The 19,103-nt window shown below is 37.7% G+C and overlaps 1 protein-coding gene across 2 annotated transcripts in view; it reads right to left on the reverse strand.

Annotated features, from left to right (window-relative positions):
• Positions 1–479: 479 nt before the first annotated feature.
• NFATC3 (nuclear factor of activated T cells 3) overlaps positions 480–19,103 on the reverse strand; it is a 145,360-nt gene continuing 126,736 nt past the window's right edge. The window contains exon 10 of one of the 2 annotated variants that reach the window (XM_051974949.1): positions 480–3,913. In XM_051974949.1, coding sequence (XP_051830909.1) covers positions 3,834–3,913 — 80 coding nt within the window. In that variant the 3' untranslated portion in view covers positions 480–3,833. The remainder of the gene's footprint in view (positions 3,914–19,103) is intronic. The other variant, XM_051974948.1, reaches the window with a different exon arrangement.

The following is a 19,103-nucleotide window of genomic DNA, read 5'->3' on the forward strand; positions in this document are numbered from 1 at the left end:
TATGCGAATTCTCAAGCCAAGGAAAAAGCCAAAGGTGACTTCCACTTCAAAGTTGTGATACTGGTCAACAAGCAATCGGAAAGTTTAGGATTGGGTGTTCAATCAGAGTGAGGATGTTCAGTTGACCATATTTGTGATTAATTTCGTGAGGACTTGACAAAGTTATTTTTGATAGAAGACTGGGCCCTCTAGATGTTTTTAATGAAATGAAGCCCGGGTGAAGTCATGTGAGATTTTCATAAATCAAATATAATGTTAGTAAAAATTAACCAAAATTGACTTAGATAAAAGACCCTGTCTATTCTAAGGGCAACTGGTGATACAGTGGAACACCAGGCCTGGGATCTTGACGTCCCAAGGTCAAATCTGGCCCACAACATGTCTGCTACGTAATTGGGCAAGGCTTGTAACCATTTGCCTCAGTTTCCTCATCTTAAGCTGAAAAAGAAATGTTAAATCACTCCACAAAAACATGTATGTTTCAGATTTGATTAAAACATTTTATTTAGTGGTTTTAAAAAAGATGGGAGGCTGGAAGAGGGTACTACAAGGCAGAGCCAGAAAGGAGTAGGTAGCCTAGGAATGGAGTTTGGCATTACAATCTGGACTCTGACCAAAATCACAAAAGTTGTGTCTAGAATCTGGAACAACAGCATCGGGACCCGAGGCAACTTGGTCAAGTGTAAATGTCTGGCATTCAGGTTCTGGTGGTGTGATCCATGGGGTGCAGCACAAAGGTGCTGGAAATCCTCAAGAGATGATGGCCTTTTTGCTTCCTTTGTTTTGTTTTTGGACTACTGGTTGGGAGAGGCTGTGGGGGAAAGCCCCTTGCTTGTGGCTTTGCACTCTTGATTAAATGAGGACACATTTGATCTTTCATCATTTATTTCAGCACTATGATTGAAAAGCCTCAAATACTAGTTCTTCCCTTTATTTTATGCAAGTAGCACTGCAATCATAAAACTTACAAAATGTTTGAAATACAAAATGTACATGAAATTACAATATGTAGCTCTGTAAACATAATCTAGCACAGTTTTATGAATCTTCTTTAAATATAAAAGTTTGCGGACCCATCTCTAAGCCTCAAGGAATGACGTCCATTCTGAATTATCAAAAATAGTTTCAAAGCACGGGTCGGGCTCGGCCCTTAGTCCCTTTTTCTCTTTGGTTTGCCAAGGAGTCCCACCGACCTGGTCAGAAGGTTACCAGGAGAAACCTAATAGACACTTCGGGGATTTGTTTTTCGGAAAATTGCTCGCAGCCCACTTGTTGAATGCACAGAAATTCCATGGGCTTCCTAATTTAGTCTTGTCCCCTCTCCCTCCCACCCGGGTGGCTAGTGTATCCCATCTTCCAGACTCGCCCAAGCCTTGCCACTTCCCCTCCTGTGGGTTCTGTGAAGACTTCCATTTGCACCATTTGCATAGCCCAACAATGGAGGGTCGTGTGCTTTTTAGACCATTACATTGCACATAGTTTTGTTTGTTTTTAACAGTCTTTAGGATACAAGCCAGAAAAATATTAAGACCCTTTATACTGAAGCTTTTAAAAGGCAGATACAAAACTGTTTACATATCCAAAGCTGTATTTTTATATAGGAAAGCATTTCTAGGTCTACAGGCATCAAGGTATTTAAAGGCATCAGGAAATTTAGTTTAGTGCATAGCAACTTGGGATTGTACAGGCTTTCACACTGACCTACTGCAGAGCCCCACCAAGGACTACTCCAGTGATTCTAATTGAGAAGGTCCCCAGCAACTTTCTGGGTTTGGGAGCTCTAGATACTCTACACTGAGAGCATCAAACTCCTTACTCGTGCAGATTCCCCACTATAGGTCCTTCAAGACAGATTATTCACAGTTACGAAACTTGCCGACAGTAGGTGAGGATAGCTTCAGGAAACAAAAAACATGACCATGCTACATAGGGACAGCTCAGATAGAGCTAGCGGGATGTCCCTCTAAGTGACTTTCATGTGAAAAGGTGAATAGTACTCATTAAAAAAGCAAACCCACTCTTGAAATTACAAAAAAGATTTTTAAAAGTTTCCATAACGATGATCCTGGATCAACTGTGATGACACTTCACAAATGGCAGTATTTTTCCCCCCTTGAAGAACAAGCCCATTCTAAAGAATACCACTGGCAAATGCTATTTAAAAACAAACTTCTTTATCCTGAAGAGAATTGAGGGGAATACCTGAGGACACTTAAGATTCAATCCCAGGAATATTGTGTCTATATCAAGTGCACTCGGCACCAGGTTAGATATAATTACCCATCATAGATTACTTTCTCCATATTGAGAAGTTCTTGATTTATTAGTGGTAATTACTCCAAAAAGAAGTCAGTCATAGGAGAAATAATCTTCCTGGGTAAAGCTGTATTTAACAGTGGAAAATAACTCGCCCTACATTCCACGGCAATTAAATTCCTCGGGAACAACCGAGTCCCAATGTTCTAGACTTGGCTAAAACTAGCTTTACAAAATCATGGTTTCTTCTATCAAGGATGAAGTTTACAAAGAACTATACTCACCACCCCAAAGAAAAGCCCCTTAGGTTAAAAAAAAAAAAGTAAGCCATTAACATAGAAGGAAGTAATGTTGGAATTAATACAGACTATAGAAAGGAACCCAGGGCCCTGGCCTATGTAATACCAGCTCAACAAAGATTTATCTTAAATTCTTCTAGGAGGCAATTAACCTATTTTATTAAAAACAGTTCTTAATTCGATATCCTCATGTTTTCTATGCTCTTACCACTATAACTTTTCAAAGGTACACACATCCCAAAAGGCCGATAGATTCTTAAAAGGGAGAAGCCTGAAACCAAACATCAAAGTTTCTGTGCAGCCTAGCTTAGAGAAAGCTAGAGTCTCTGGAAAGGATTGCAAAGGAGAATTTTAGCAAGAATAAAGCTTCTGCAAATGTTTTCCTATTTTTTTCCAAGAAAAAGCTGTGAAAAGGAGAAATTTCAGTTAGAATCCCAACTTTTATACAGGACTGCTAACATAAGTTTTCTCAGAGAGACTCTTGAGTGAGGAAAACAATTTCAGTATGAAACCTATATGAGAAGATTACCTGTAAAGTTACCAAAGATTTGCATTTTGGAATGTCATTTCTATCCCAACACTTGCAATGATGGAATGGTCTCTTCTCAATTCTTCAAACAACATTTATAAAGAAGTGCAGAGCTACATTTTGCTTTACTTCCTATCGATCAACAACATCCCCAAGACGTCATTTTTGTGCAGAGGCTTCGGCTGGTGGGTCTCTCTGCCCCTGGAAGGTTTTATTATCAAAGTTCTCTTTTTAAAACATCAAAGCTGGAAGGCCTTTCTAATGACAAGAAGCAGTAGGAACCATTCCTAACTATTCTATGAAGCTTGCCTAAAAAAAGCTGCATAAAGAAAGTGGATTAGATCTTTCCTCAAATTCAGGGCAGCCTGGGATTATCAGAGCACACACCTTCACACTTTTAAAGCACCCCTGATATAAAAGTATTCTCTTTAAATGCAGAAAAAGCAAAGCTCACTTTTAAATAGCACAAATATCCTATGTTGCTTGTTTTTTACAAAGTTCATTTGTACACTGTCCAAGATTTAGAAATGCTGTCCCTATGTCAAAAAATGGCACCCACAAAAGGGGCAATGCAAAGAACACAGTTCCAGTTCATGAAGGCCACAGAATTGGAAGCACAATAGGTCAAAAAAGAAGTGGTAGACGAAGAGTTATTCAGGGAAGTGCACTGGTATTAATGAACATCTAGTTGCAAGGGTCACCATTTCTAGACTCCATCTGATATTCTTGAATCCAGTGAATCTGGGATCTCATGACGGAGGCTGAATTGTCACTGATGCTCCTCGTGAAACTGATATCTGGGACATATCTCTTCCTATGATCTCATTTACTGAAAAAAAGAAGAAAAAAAGGTTATGTTATTTTCATAGTCCTTAATTGAATATATGCCAATTATGACATGCAACTTTGGAATAATTTTTGCTGTTAGTCTGAGTGTAGATTTATCAAAAAAAATCAACTCACATACCCATAAAGCCATGCAATAAAAAGCCCACGTTCAAATTTCTAAATTGGGTGGCATAAGAAAAAAGGGAAAACGAGTTTCAAATAGAGTATACAAGGTTCTTCCTCCTAAAGGTATCTCAATTTTCCCTTTACTTCTTATATGGAAAAGATACTGATCAGAAAGATTGCATAATACAAAGGAATCTAGTCCACCCCTCACATTTTACAGAAAGGCAAACGAGGGCCCAAAGAGGAGCCTTGCTCAAGATCCTAAGTGCACCCCACAGAAAACCTCACATGATTCCCAGTGAAAAATGCTCAGCTTTGACTACTCTCAGAGTAAAGTTTCATCTTCTGCAACCCACTAAGAGAATTCAACAACACATCAGCTCTTTGAGATTGTCTGATCATGACCATTACCAGCATCTCCCACAAACACAAACCGACAGTTTGGGACCTAAGATTTTCAGGCTATTTAAGGAAACTTGTATGTGTTTTCAGGTAAAGACACATTGAAAAGGACAATAAGTAATGGAAAAAGAAAAAAAAAAGGAAAAAGCACTCTGGAGATAATACAGTGGGTTAAGGGAATTAAAACTATTTCACTATCACTAAATAGGAACAGTATGGGAACTGGGAAAGAAATCATAGTGCTCCCGTTTTCCACTTTATTTGTACCTTGTGACTTTCAGGGCAAGGTTTTTTTTTCCCCATCAACTCTCTAGATGCCAGAGAAAAGCAACACGTGTTGCTGAATGAATGGTCCAGTGTATTTTCTATAAAGACAATTGCCTAAGGTGGTTGTTCAATCTTCAACGTTGACAGGACAGACATCAGAGGCCATCTGAGCTTGCAGTAGAGCACTGCCTTGGTTTAATCCCTAGAAACCCAGCCTGCCTTGCTCCCTTTTCCCAGCCTATCCTCTACTAGGCTGAACCAGTGCCTGCTTTCCTCATTCTGTCCAGACTTGTGATTTCTCCATGGGGAAACTCCCTTCCACCAACACAACTCTTACACAACTTCAAGCCAAGGGCCTGCTTTATCCAGGATCACTCAGGGCCAATGCCTAAGGGTATCAAGCCTGGCTTCCCGCAGCTCCCAGCACAACCTAAGAGCAATCCCCTATCCCAGTGTGTAGCAGAGCTGGAATTTTAATCCTCACTAGGTAGAAGCAGCAACACTTGGGGAACAGATTTCAGAGTGTTTAGGGGCAGCTGCTTTTTCAGAACTGATCACCCTACCTACACACTTTGTAATTAAGTAATCCTTCAGTGTAATAGGAACCTTGTAAGGATATCCTGGTCAATGTTTAACAAAAGGCAACCCAAAGATGCAGAACATGCTTTTAAAGTTAATCTGCTTTATTAACATTTTCTCTACCCTCTTCTTGAGTCACTCAAGAAAACGTTAAGCCAAACTCCAATTAGTTTGCAGATTTCTAAGGCGTTTTGAGTACTGACATGGAGTGCTAGAATGTCAGAACTGAACGTGACAAACTCTAATGCGAGCCTCAGAGATCATTAGGCCATATAAATGCAGGATGGCTGGTGATCAATTGTCACTCTACTGTTCTTTCTGCCATTTTTTGACATAGGGACAGCATTTCTAAATCATTTGTGTGGAAGTCATCCTTTATATAGAAACATTATTTTGGAGGGCTTACTACATTCTTCAGTATGACTTAAGTAAGATTAAATTTTCTGATTTGGAGGAGCTAGACATATACCAATGGTAAGTGCAAACTCAGATTTGCTCCAATATTATTAAGAGGATTCACAGGTATCCTTTGTTATATAAGACTCCAGCCAAACTGAGTGTGAACCACTAATCCTCAGAATACACAAAGGTTTTCAAAGTCTCCACAGGAGGCCCTAAAGAATAGCATCCCCTAGCCAAGTATGGAGTTTGTACCTCATCCGCTAGGTGTCAGAGCACAGGGCCTAGAGGCAGAAAGACTCCCCTTCAAGTTCAAATCCAGCTTCAGACACTTCCCAGCTATGTGACCACAGGCAAATCTTGTCACCCTGTGTGCCTTAGTTTCCTCATCTGTAAAATGAGTTGGAGAAGGAAATGGAAATCCTTCTTTGCCCAAAAAACTTCAAATAGGGTTACAAAGCGTCTGACACAACTGAAAAGCCAGAACAAAAATACCCATTTTTCCAAAATGGCTCCTTAAAATTTCACAGCTAATCATTTTAGATAACCTATCTTAATTCCTTGCTTTACCAAAGTCTGTCATTTATAAATCCTACACACATCATGGATCTCATTCCAGGAATGGCTTCCTCTCCCGTCATCCCCCTCTCACTAGTCTTTACCTAACTCTTCCCGGGCTCTGCCCACCTCTTTCCCCTCTTCATTCCCTCCTCTTCCCACTGTCATCCCAAATCTCTTCTGCTCCTGCTGGCCCTCACTTCTTAGGAAAATCACCTACCCTGCACAACAGCCTGGCTGCCAGCCTCCCATTCAACAAACAGGCTTCTCTCTGGAATCACCAGCAGTCTCTTCATTGCCACTTCTAAGAGCCTTTTTTTTCAAACTTTATCCTCCTCGGTATCTCCTTAGTCCTTGATACTGTTGACTGTCCTCTTCCTGCAGGTATCACAGGGCACTTTCTGGGGTCCTTTCTCTTCCTCCCCCCCCCCCCCCCCACCACTTCACTTGGAGATCTCATCAGTTCCTATGGATTCAAGTATCACCTCACTGTGGATGACTTCCAGATTTACTTATTCAGAACTAACTGCTCTGCTCTCTTTATCTCCTATTGCCCAGGAGAAATCTCGAATTGTCTAGACACAGAAACCTCAAACTCACCATTCCAGAAGTGAATCCATTTTTTTCCCTAAAAGGAATGGGGCTCTACACTTTGAGGGCACCAGATCTGCAACCTCGGTGAAACCCTCAACTCCTCAATTACCCTTCCCATAGCTAATCACTTTTTTCAAATTTACCTTTGGACATAAATGGCTGGATCAGTTTGCTTCTCCACCAACAATGCATTAATTAAGAACTCCAATATTTCCTTTTTTGTCATATCAACTAATTTGAGTTGTAAACTAATTTAGATTTCTCTGTTCAAGTGATCTTGTAACACTCTCTCCTTTTTTTGGTCCTAAATTATTCTTTTATTTATAGATCTATCCATAGATCATAGTAAATTAGGTTCTTGATTTACTTATATTATCACCTTTTATGTCTAAACTTTTATCTTGGTAAGATTTTGTCTATACCTAATTTTTGCCATTTTCTGGTGGTCCTGGCAATTTTTGTCAGAGAGTTCTTGTTCCAAAAGCCTGGATCTCTAGACCTATCACATATTAGATTGCTGTGGTCATTACGATGCATTGTGTTACATAATTTATTCCATTGATCAATCACTTTATTTCTTACTTAGTCTCAGATCGTTTTGATGATTACCACTTTATAACACACTTTGAGATCTAGTATGGCTAGGACCCATTCCTTCACATTTGTCTTCATTAATTTCCTTGATATACCCTGTAGTTTTTTATGATTTTTTCCTGGCTCTATAAAATAATTTGGGTGTTGATTGGTATGGTACTGAATATGTAAATTAGTTTAGGGTACAGTTATTATTTTATTAGCTTGGCCTATCTAAGAGCAATTAATATTTTTCCAATTGGTTAGACCTTTGGGTGAAGTGTTTTATAACTATTCATATAGTTCCTAGGTTTGTCTTGGCAGGTAAACTCCCAAATACTTTGTAGTATCTACAGTTATTTTATTGGTAATATATATATAAATGTTGATAATTTATGTGGGTTTATTTATTGCTAATTATTCCAACTAAGAGTAAATAAATAAATGCAAGATCTAAACAAGGAACAAGTCCTTCGGGGAGAGCAAGAAAGAATTTATATAGAACTGAGTCTGGTCTTGGAATAAACTCAGGATTTTAGGAATGTGATAAAAGGGAGCAGGAATGTATTCCAGGTATAGAAGAGGGAGAGAGAATGATGAGTTTATCAATAAAAGCTAGTGAAGTTTGAGAAGGGAAGTGACTGAAATTATTAAATAAATTCATGACTTTAGCACTCATGTTATAAAAGCATTAACTTGGAACAAATCTCAGTGAACCCGAGATAAGTATTTATACTTATTTAAAAAAAAAATCCTCTCCGCCCCCCTCCCCCAATAACAATTATTTATTTTCCTTCCCATGTTCGTCCTGCCCTTCCTTCCTTGGAGAAAAAAGAACAAGAAAAAAGAAAAAAAAAATTCACACATTGGTTAGGTCCAAAAATACATGTCCTATCCTGCAATCTGAGGAAGCAAGTAGCATGATCCTGGACACTAGATCATTGATTATTGCATTTTACCAGAGTTCTTAAGAGTCTTTCAAAAATATTTACAAGACTTCATATTCAGCTTTCTCTTTTTATCAGTATTTATGAACCTGTTCCCTCTGGAGACGAATATGAACAAGTGACATAAGTATCATATACAGAGCATCAAAATGTCAAGAGTTGATACTTTGATGCTTTCAATAGGCCTATCTGAGTTCACAGATGTGGACACTGCTTCCAGTGATGAGAGTAACCATTCCACATACTTTTTCCTTTGACTCAGCCACGTTCTATAAATCTTTCACAGAGGATCCACTCGATATCCTCTGTTCATATTTTCCATGATTCTGAAGTCTATGGCCATGTCAAATCTTATAATATTCTTTATGACATCTGGCATATTGAGAAATTCATCTGATTTTCTCTGAATATGCATAATGGTGGGGATAGTAACTGTGGGGAAGTAGGGGTGGAGGGAAGCTAGGTGGCGCAGTGGATAGAGCACCAGCCCCGAAGTCAGGAGGACCGAAGTTCAAATCTGACCTCAGACACTTGACACTTCCTAGCTGTGTGACCCTGGGCAAGTCATTCAACCCCAATTGCCTCAGGGAAAAAAAAAAAGCAACGACATCACAAAGAAAATAGAATTAAAAGCTGTTTTTCCAATAGCAAGATATATCTATAAGGAAAGCTGAGTGCCACAGAATCAATCTTTTTGAATTGCTGTGTTGGAGAAGACAGAAGTTTCTGAGTCTTTTGGACAGCAAAGGGACCAATTCAATCAACACTTGAAAAAAATTAATTCAAACTATGCATTGAAAGGACAAATTTAAAAAGCTGAAATATTTTGGATACATAGTGAGAAGATAGGACTCCCTGGAAAGTATCCTGAAAGTGAGAAAGATTGAAGGCAAAAAGAGACAGGGATGGCAGAAAACAGAAGCTTGGAAAGACTTTTAAGAGATAGCAGAAGACAGAAGAGTCCTATGCTATGGTCCAGAGAGAGTCGAACACAACTGAACTAAAGAACAATAACATCTTTATTTTTACTTCCCCAGAGCTTTTGCTACTTGTGAAAATGTTTTATGTTTCAAAAACCTTTCAGTGTCATTTTAGGGAAATGAGTCAAAGTTTTACGCAATTAATGAGCTTCACTTGCCTCCATCCCCATCCCCATTTCTTCTGGCCACAAACTGACCAAGAGCAAATGGACATTGCAGCATTAGACAAAGTCTCCACATGATCAATCAGTATTGCATCTAATAAGGATTAGGTAAGAACAGGTAAGAGGCCTGATTATATTCTTGTCAGGAATAAAACAACAGGAAGCTATAAAAATCCACTAAGTCCAGAAGGGTTAGTCTCATAATATCCAATCCCATCACTTTCTACATCTGACCATGCACAAATCCTCCTGTGTAAAGCAAGGATAATCACTGCATTAATTGACAGTTTTTTCTCATGACCAAATGAGACACAGTATAGAAAACACTATGTAAATGTGAATTATTATTATAAACAAGAAAAGGAAAAAAAAAAGAGTTGTGGCTAAATCAATTTAATATTAATTTAAATCAAACAATATAGTCTGACAAATGTTTACTAAATGAGTTGAAACGAGGAAAACACCACCTGTCACCTCAGCAGGACCCGCAAGAAGCACTGCTGTTTCTGCCTCTCCATCATCGCCTCTATGGGACCCCTTCTCTTGACCGCACAGCTACCACCCTAGTTCAGCTTCTCATCCGGCCAAGGTTACTGCAGCATCCTTGTCATTGCTGTCCCTGCTTGTCTTTTCCTGCTTCTCTGTACCTTACACAGTCCTTACCAAAATAATTTTCCTTAAGTGCACACCTGACTACGTGAGTCCCCCTACTTAAATCAACTTGAGTGGTGCCCTATTTCCTCCAGGACCAAATACAAACACTTCTGTTTAGTTTTTCAAGTCTGACACAACCTGGCCCCAAACTTAGCTTTTCAGCCTCATTAGACATTACTGTCCCTCTTTGAGTTGGAATCCAGCCAAATTGGTGCTCTGTTATCTTATGTGATCCTCATCACCACCCTGGGAAGTAGGTGCTATTATAACTCCCATTTTACTGATGAGAAAACAGACAGCAGATGAGTAACTTATTCAGGATCACAGAGCCAGTAAATGTCTGAAGCCAGATTTGAATTTGGGTCTCAATGATTTGAAGTCCAGGGCTGTAACCACTGGAGTACATAGCTCACTGGTTAGGGAAGATTTCCTACAGGCGAGGACCTCGTAGGAGGGTAATAGCTGTGGCAGGGAAGGTGGTCGTTCACTTGGCCTATAAACCATTTTGTTCACACAGTGACAGAACTGGAGAGCTGAAATGGCATAGTCATTAAGGATGATCCAAATCAAAAAGCCATGGGTCTCCACTATAAGATATCTGACAGATGCCTAGAACTCTGCTTGCCAGGAAGGAGAACTTTCTACCATTCTGTCTGATGAGAGCCCTCTGTAAATCCTACCTCAGTTCTTCTTCAGGGACCAAGGCTAAGCTTTCCCATGACAGCCCTCAGGTCAGTGAAGGCTCCCCCCATCCGTGGGCCTTTAGGCTTCTCTAGTGAAACATAGTAATAATGAGTCCATTCCTGTATACAACAAGGAACTGTGCCTTTCCCCCCCTCAAGGCTGCTCTCTAGTTTTTCTCCCTTTTGGAATTGTTTTCCTTTGGTTTTTCAGAATTTTGCTTTGTAGAGTTTCCAAGAATGTTAGCCCAGAGATCCTATCTTTCCTTTCAATCCTCCAAAATTGCCTTTCCCCCAAATCTGGGCTTCATGTATCAAACTATGTCCTGTTCTCCTCTATCATGGACTCACAGGAGGGCATGGTCGTTCCCCTTCTGTCAACACTGCAGAACAATGGGGAAAGGGTGGGGGAAATTACTTGACCTTCCCTAAGGTTTCAGTTTCCTCAACTATAAAAATCAGAAAGTTGAACTATCATGTCCTCTGAGGTCCCCTACAGCTCTAGATTTATGTCTTTGATTACCACCCCAATACCCAGGGGTCCTCCCTATCAATGAGAATCATATCCAGAATAGAATCGATTCCTTCACTTTTTGAAGAATGACATTATCAGTAAGGCAAATCAGAAAATTATAAACTATTGTACTTTTGGAAGAGAGCAAGCACTTCAGGAGATATCTGGATAATTAAACATCCCCATCACGATATACCTCTGTATCAGATTTGTGATCTATTTTCTGAACTCTTCTATTTCTCCTTTCTTTCCAGCAGGGTGGTAGTATATTCTGAAGACAAAAAATGCTTCTGTTTTTCTGTAGGCTTCCTTCTTGCTCCAATTGCTGGATTTCTGTGCTACTCACTGGCCTGTCTCTGCAGATATGGTGGACAATGGATGGGAAGCACTGCTTACACATAAGACTTGATTTATGTATTGGTCAATTTTGCTGAATTGCCTTTCTTCCTACTCCCCCCAACTCTTTGTTTTAAGGGGTGGCTCTCCAGGAGGGGGAAGAGAAGAGGAATATATTGAGAAATGAAGGTGATGTGAAAACAAAAAATATCAATAAGCATTTTCATTTAAAATACACAAAGAACTACCCCTTTCCTTTAAAACAATCATGTTTTTCCTCGCCCTGGATTTCATTCCACTAAGTCTCAATGACACTTGTGAAGCATCAAATTTACCTCCTCCTGTTATTGTTTGGTTAACTAAATTTTGATACCCAAAGGATAACAGGGCCTTTGAAAACTTGGGATTTCTTTTTCCTATATTCCTATATTATAGTTATTCTCCACTGTATCTAGATCAAATCCTCTCATTTTACAGGTGTCCAAAGTCACAGAGTTGGTCAGTGGCAGACTGAGTACTAGGAGTTTCAATGACCTTATTGTTGTTGTTGCAGTATGTCCAACTCTTCATGTCCTGATTTGAGGTTTTCTTGGCAAAGACACTGAAGAGACTTACGATTTCCTTCTCTAGCCCATTTTACAGATGAGAAAGCTGAAGCAAACAGGATTAAGTCATTTGCCCAGGGTCACACAGCAACTGAAGGTCTGAGGGCAGATTTGAATTCAGGTCCACCTGACTCCAAGTCTAGCACCCTAAGCACTGTGCTACTACTTAGCTGCCTCAATCAAGATGCCTTCAGAAACTTTATGGAAACATTTTGTGTTGATCCACCTATCACTTAATATAAGAGTTATTTTGTACTAACAATACATTTATCTTCCATTTTTGATTACTACTTGTTAACAGAAAGGAAGGATATTCGCTTTAAGTAAGTGTCTTCCAACAATGTTTCTTATTGCCTTTGATCAAGCTAAATTAATTTGTTAATTTTAAAAATTGACTAAGATGAACCTGTGAACCATTCTTTTGTTCATCTACAATTTATGTCTTTTCACTTCTTTTATACTGAGCAGTTCAGTAATAGTATGATTCAGCTCCTTCAGAGGTGTAGCAATATGGTCATCTGGCAAGCATCTCTTAATTAGAATACCAACAATTAAATGTTCCTCAAGTAACAATTCTTAAATAAACCTTTGAAAGAACTATATCAGCCAAGCAAAGTGGTCCGCTGCTTCCATTTTCAAGACAGTAAATGGATATGATTACTTCAAAGAACAAAAAAGATTTTTGCTAGCTCATTTTTTGGTGTTCTTGTCTGATTGCTGTACTATGTATTAAGTATTTAGAGTAGTTGAGAAGATTGATTTGTATGATAGAGACTACTCAATATTGCACAACTCCCTCAGTAACTGTCAGAAGAACTATAATGGCCAAATAAAGAATTGATTTTTCTGAGATAGCCTGGTACAGTGGGATAAATATTCTATGGCTGGCTGATACTGCCTCCCTGTAAGACAAAAGGGGCATTCATTTGATCTGTTTAGATCATAATCTTCACTCTCTACAAAATGAAAGAAATGGATTAGATGTTGTTATCTAGGGTCCCTTCCAGCTCTATTTGATATTATATATACCTGACAAAACTGGACGGTACTAATTAATTTTACTTCCTCAGCTGACATTTAGGCTGAAATAACTTGTATAACCACAGACTTCCAGGATTTTGAATGATCCATTAGTTTCTACATCTGAAGGCAGCAAGCTCCTCCAAGAAAGTCTAAGAGTGGTCAGGAAACCTTGGGATGGGAAACTTGGAAGTGCCAGGGAATGTGAGAGACCTGCATGCAACTTAAGACCCTTGGGCTCTGAGGTTTCTAGCATCCTCTCCTGAGGTACCAGAGAGAACCCCTGAAAACCCAACACTCTGAACATCAGAGATCCAGGGGAAAGTGATAGTACACACCTATAATTCCTGCTATTGGAAAAATGAGGTTGGCAAATGAATTCTGAGCTGCAGCAAGTGGACTAAGCCACTTTAATATCTATACAAATTTCAGAACTAATATGGAGAGCCCTACAGGAACAGAGTGCTACTAGGATGCCTGAGAAGGGGTGAACAAGCACAGGTTGGAAATGGAACGAGTCAACTCCTATGTCCATCAAATTAGGGATTAAAAAAGGTTAGAGGCAGAAGGTTAGACAAGAGGAAGATCATAAGATTGGGAATAGCTAAAACCAAACAAACCTCCTCATCTTGAAGAGGAAATTTTAAAAAGACAAGAAAATAAGTAGAATTTAATCTAAGGAGTACTTTAGTTTACCTAGGGAATGATAAAAATAATTGATGGTATATAAATATAATGGGATATTGGCGAGCCCTAAAAAATGACAAATGAAATGGTTTCAGAGATTCTTGAGTGAGCAAAACCCAGAGAACAATTTATTCAGGGGCAGTGACATTGTAAAGAAAGCCAATTCTGAAACATTTTAACTGAAAAACCTACCTTCATCCAAAGGATGAAGTAGCAGATTACCCACTTTTTGGAAAGAGAGGTAACAGACACAAGGTACAGATTTAATGAACTGCCAGATTATCAGGATTTTGTGACAAACAAACCTGAACTTAATCGAAAATCTGACAAATAAGAGTCAACATCAAATATCAATTTCAAGAGACCCAATAAGGACAAACTGTTTCTGTTTTACATGGGGAAATGAAAAACCTATGTTTAACATTGTCATTAGAAATTGGATAGCTTCAAAAGAAAAACTGGGGCAGAACTCAGTATGATATGATTCTAAAAAGTAAAACCATGCAGAAAAAGTAAAAACTGTAATTATGTTATGAGAATGGTATGCAAGAGCAAGAATTGACACAGAGGAATTAGATGGGGGAGAAGGGCTGATATGTATAAGAATCCTACTCATATTAGAAAGGGTTAAAAAGGGAATTTTATATATAATATATATATGTCCAGATAAATTTTAGAGGGTTTTATACAAGAAGATAAGGGAATAGGATAAGATAAGCTACAGAAGGGTAAATAAATTAATGGGAGTGGGATAACACTATAGATTAATGGGAATAGGATAAAAAGAGAGGGAAAGAATGGGGGAAATAGTAAAAGAGGGAGGGAGAAAGGGGATAGGTTAAATAATAACAAGGCAAGTTACTGGGGAGTTAAAAGGGATAAGAAATAAGAGATATACACAAAACACAATAACAATGATTAGGAATAGAATTTATTGAAATAAAAAATAGGAGTAGTAATCACTGATCTCAATGTCAAAGTTTAAAAAGATTCAATCAATATGATGATCCACTATGATGGACTTGGCTCTTTTCAACAATGAAGTGATTCAGGTTAATTTGAATAGATTTGTGATAGAGACAGCCAAATACATCCAGAAAGAGGACTATGGGGACTGAATGTGGGATCATAATATAGTATTTTCACCTTTTTGTTGTTGTTGTTGATTGCTTGCTTGTTTTTTTCTCATTCTTTCCCTTTTTTGATCTTTTTTTTGTGCAGTATGATAAATGTGGAAATCAAGGGTGAATGCTGAAAACTAGCTTTGCATGTACTTTGAAAAGATTCACTCAAAAGAGAGAAATCTATATTATATGTTAGCCATATTAATATTGTTTTAGATATATTAGTTTAGGAGTGTGTGTACCTATATGCATAATATATGCATTAAAAACATCATCATAAATACATTTATGCTTAACTGTAGCCTACTTGGGAGTAGTGAGGAATGGGGAAAAGGGAGAAAAAAGAATAAAGTAAAAAGTGGACAGCAGAGAACAAAAGAAAACGCACGAGAAAGCCAAAAAAAAAAAAAAAAAACAAAAACAAAAATAAAGAATGTTTCTGAACAAAATGTCTTCTATTATTCCATGTGCTTTCTTGAAATGGAAATTTATTATTATATTTTGAGTCTTATGTTCTGCTATGTATATGACAATGCTTTTCGTTTTTTCCTTTTTCTTCTTTTTCTATTTAGTATTTAAGTTTTTAAAAAATGACTAGTAAGAATATTCATTTTGCTTGACAATGCTTATTATTTACAAAGATCAGTCTTCCTTCCCTCCCTTTTCAGGGGAGGAAGCTAAAGCTACTAGGACATTTCTTTAAAATGCATAGATAAGAAAAGAAGGAAGTTCAGAGAGAAGTACAGAGAAGCAGGACAATTCTGAATTAATTTATAGAATTTACTTTTTTTTTTTTTTAAAGCAAACATGGTGAAATAGAGATACATGGTTCCATGTAGATTTTTTTTTTGTTGTTGTTGTTGCTATTTTTAATGGAGATTTTTTTGCTTAGTTCGAGTTAAGGAAAAAAATTAGAATATTAAAAACATCATGAATTCTGAAATCTTTAAGTCTATAGCCACTTAAAAGTTACTTATGAGAATTGCCATGGAACAAATAATAACAATGACTTTTTAAAAAGATAAAAATTTTCATTTCAGAACCCCTCCTATAAGGTTATTGAGAAAGTAGATTTTATTACTAAAAGCTGACATTTCTATAGTGCTTAAAATTCTGCAAAATATTTTACATGCATTATTTCAAATGATCCTCACAGCTAACTTCTTTGATAAGTACTTTCATCACCTCTACTTTATAGGTTAGAATGCGTTTTAGAGAGCTTCAGTGACTTGTCCAGGGTTACAAAACTAGTAAATGTAATAAATAGGATCAGAAGACTTTTTTTTTTTTTTTTTTTTAAAAACAACAGTCCGGAACTCTTTTCACTAAATCACATGGTCTCTATAATTCATAACTGATTGTTAAGCCCAAATTAACTTAAATCCATAGTCTTTTTCCAATGCCTCTCCCCTTCTTTTTTTTTTTTTTAACAGTCAATTATTTAATAATAAAAATAAAATTCTATACAGCTGCCTCTCCCCTTCTGAAGATCACTATAGTTCTAGTCCCTGGGGTTCAGTGGGATGGGTGGGTAGGAGCTCAGACTTCAGAACTTCCCTGGGAATTAACTTTAAAGAAAATTTCAAGGCAACTCATTTCTTCATTTCATGAGTGTTTTCTCTGTCAATGCTCAGATATGTTCTGTTATATCAAATATGCCAGGGATGAAAGAGAGTCCTGGAAGTGGGATGAAAAATTTTATCTGGAGGAAAAGGGAAAATTGGAATCAGGATTTAAATAAGCACAAACCAAAAAGACAATACCCACTGGTACTGAAGTTTTTTCAGAGAGGCAAAATGTAAGGAGTTGAGACTTAAATGAGAAACCAATTTCCAGAGTGAAAATTCAGGTTAGTGGTCAGTACTGGATCAGCAAATAAGATATAGGATGAGAAGAAAATTGATGAATTCAATCAGGATTGCCAAAGATTTAGGATTACAGAAGCTGCATGCATTGCTCTAACTGATCTGTTTGCTAGCATGGTCACGGACCATCATCATGTCTCCTACCCTGCAACAGTAAAGCCACAAGACTTGACAACATTCTCTTTAGTCTTCTGGATCAAGATTAAAAAAAAAAACCAAAACAAACCAAAAAACAAAACCAAAAAAAACAAACAAACAAACAAACAAAAAAAAAAAAAAAAACCAGCTTCCTATTTACCTATCTCTTGGTTTGAAAAGAAGGTAATGCTTATTGGCTTATTTTATTAATCAATCAAATGTTTGTTGAATATTTATGTGCCAAGTATTATGCCAGCCTAGGTAATAGGGGACTACAAAGATAAAAGTAAAATACACCTTCCCTATGAAGGTATCAGGGAAGAAAAAATGTATGTGTATACACACAGATATACACATAAAATAGGTACAAGGTAAATTAGGGGTATGGCATCAGCAACTGGGGGATCAGGAAAGGTTTAATGTAGAAGGTAGTACTCAAGTTGAGCCTTAAAGGAAACGAGATTCTAAGAGAAAAAGTGAGAAAACTTAAGAATATATATTCCAAGCTCAAGGGAGAGTTAGTCATAGGAATGGCTGATGGGTACTATGCATGAGAAATATTTAAAAGGCCATTTTGGCTGAACCACAGTCTATGGGAAAATATAATGATGTACTTTAAAAAGTAGGTTGGTTAGAAGAGTTTTAAATGCAATAACAAGAACAACAACAAAGGGGTAAGATTTACATTTTATACTGGAGATGATAAAAGAGTCACTGATGTTTACTGGCAAAGGAATATATATCCCTACCACTGAGGGGACTGGTATAGATTTTTTGTAGGAAGTAGCATTTAAGTGGAATTTGAAAGGAAGCTTAGATTCTCTTTGAGGTAGATAGTAGTGGGGAAGATGTACATTCCAGGCATAGAGTAAAAACATGAAGCAGAAAATGCAAAGTCTTGTAAAGAAACAAGTAGGATAATCTGACAAAAATGGTAAGGATAGAGATGAGAAGAAGGGGAAACATAAGATTGTTAGGTGTAATAAGCCTGGGAAGAGAGGCTGGAGTCAAATAGAAAAGGGCTTTAAAAACTGATTGAGAGAGAGCTTGTAATTAATCCAAAAGGAAAATGGGAACCACTGAAAGTTTTTGAGAAGGAAAGTGACATGATCAGAACTGTGCTTTAGGAATATCAATTTTGATATCTGTGTGATTTGAAAGAAAAAAGAATGAAAGCAGGGAGACAAAGTGGGAGGATATTGAAAAGATTTGGGTAAGAATGATGAACTGAAATAGGACTGTGGTTGTGTGGAGAAAAGGGGATGGATGCAAGACACGTGAAGGTAAGATTGATAAGATTGGTTAACTAAATGAAGAGTAAGGAGTCAAGAATGATACTGAGGTTGTGAATGTGGGACAACGGTACTACTGACCAAATAGTTAAATTTGGAAAGGGGATTGGTTTTTTGGGAAAAAGAAGTTCAGTTTTGGACGTGTTGAATCTGAAATGCCTGCTGGCACCTAATCGGAAGGATCAAATAGGCAGTTAGTGATATGGTACTGGAGGCTCAAGTGAAAGACTGAGCCTGATATATAGATCTGAGAATAATCAGCATTCAAATGAAGGAAGTCATGTTAAGAGTATAGAGAACCCAGAGAAGAGTCTCAGAGTACACAGACAGGAAAAGAATTAAAGAGCAGTTATCAGGAAAAACAAGAGGGGAGAGAACATCTAGAAAGTGATCAAATGCTGCAGGACTGCCTTTGTTGCTCCTTAATATTTCCATGTCTCCTGCAAAGCTTGCTATTTTAGCTGACCTAGGTTCTTAAACTTATTTCTCCAAAATTACATACTTCAGTATTTCAGAAGCACCATGATCTTAAAATCAGTATAGGTATTTGTTCCTTTCATCAGTGTAAATTACAACTCCTAAAAACTTAGTAAATAATGATCGTTGTGAATATGGCAATAAAGAATCCAACCTTTAACAGCCACCCTTTTGGTAATGAGTTTTTTTAAGTCTAGATAGACCTGGACC

The sequence above is a fragment of the Antechinus flavipes genome, chromosome 2 (genome assembly GCF_016432865.1).
Source record: "Antechinus flavipes isolate AdamAnt ecotype Samford, QLD, Australia chromosome 2, AdamAnt_v2, whole genome shotgun sequence".
Taxonomy (NCBI): domain Eukaryota; kingdom Metazoa; phylum Chordata; class Mammalia; order Dasyuromorphia; family Dasyuridae; genus Antechinus; species Antechinus flavipes.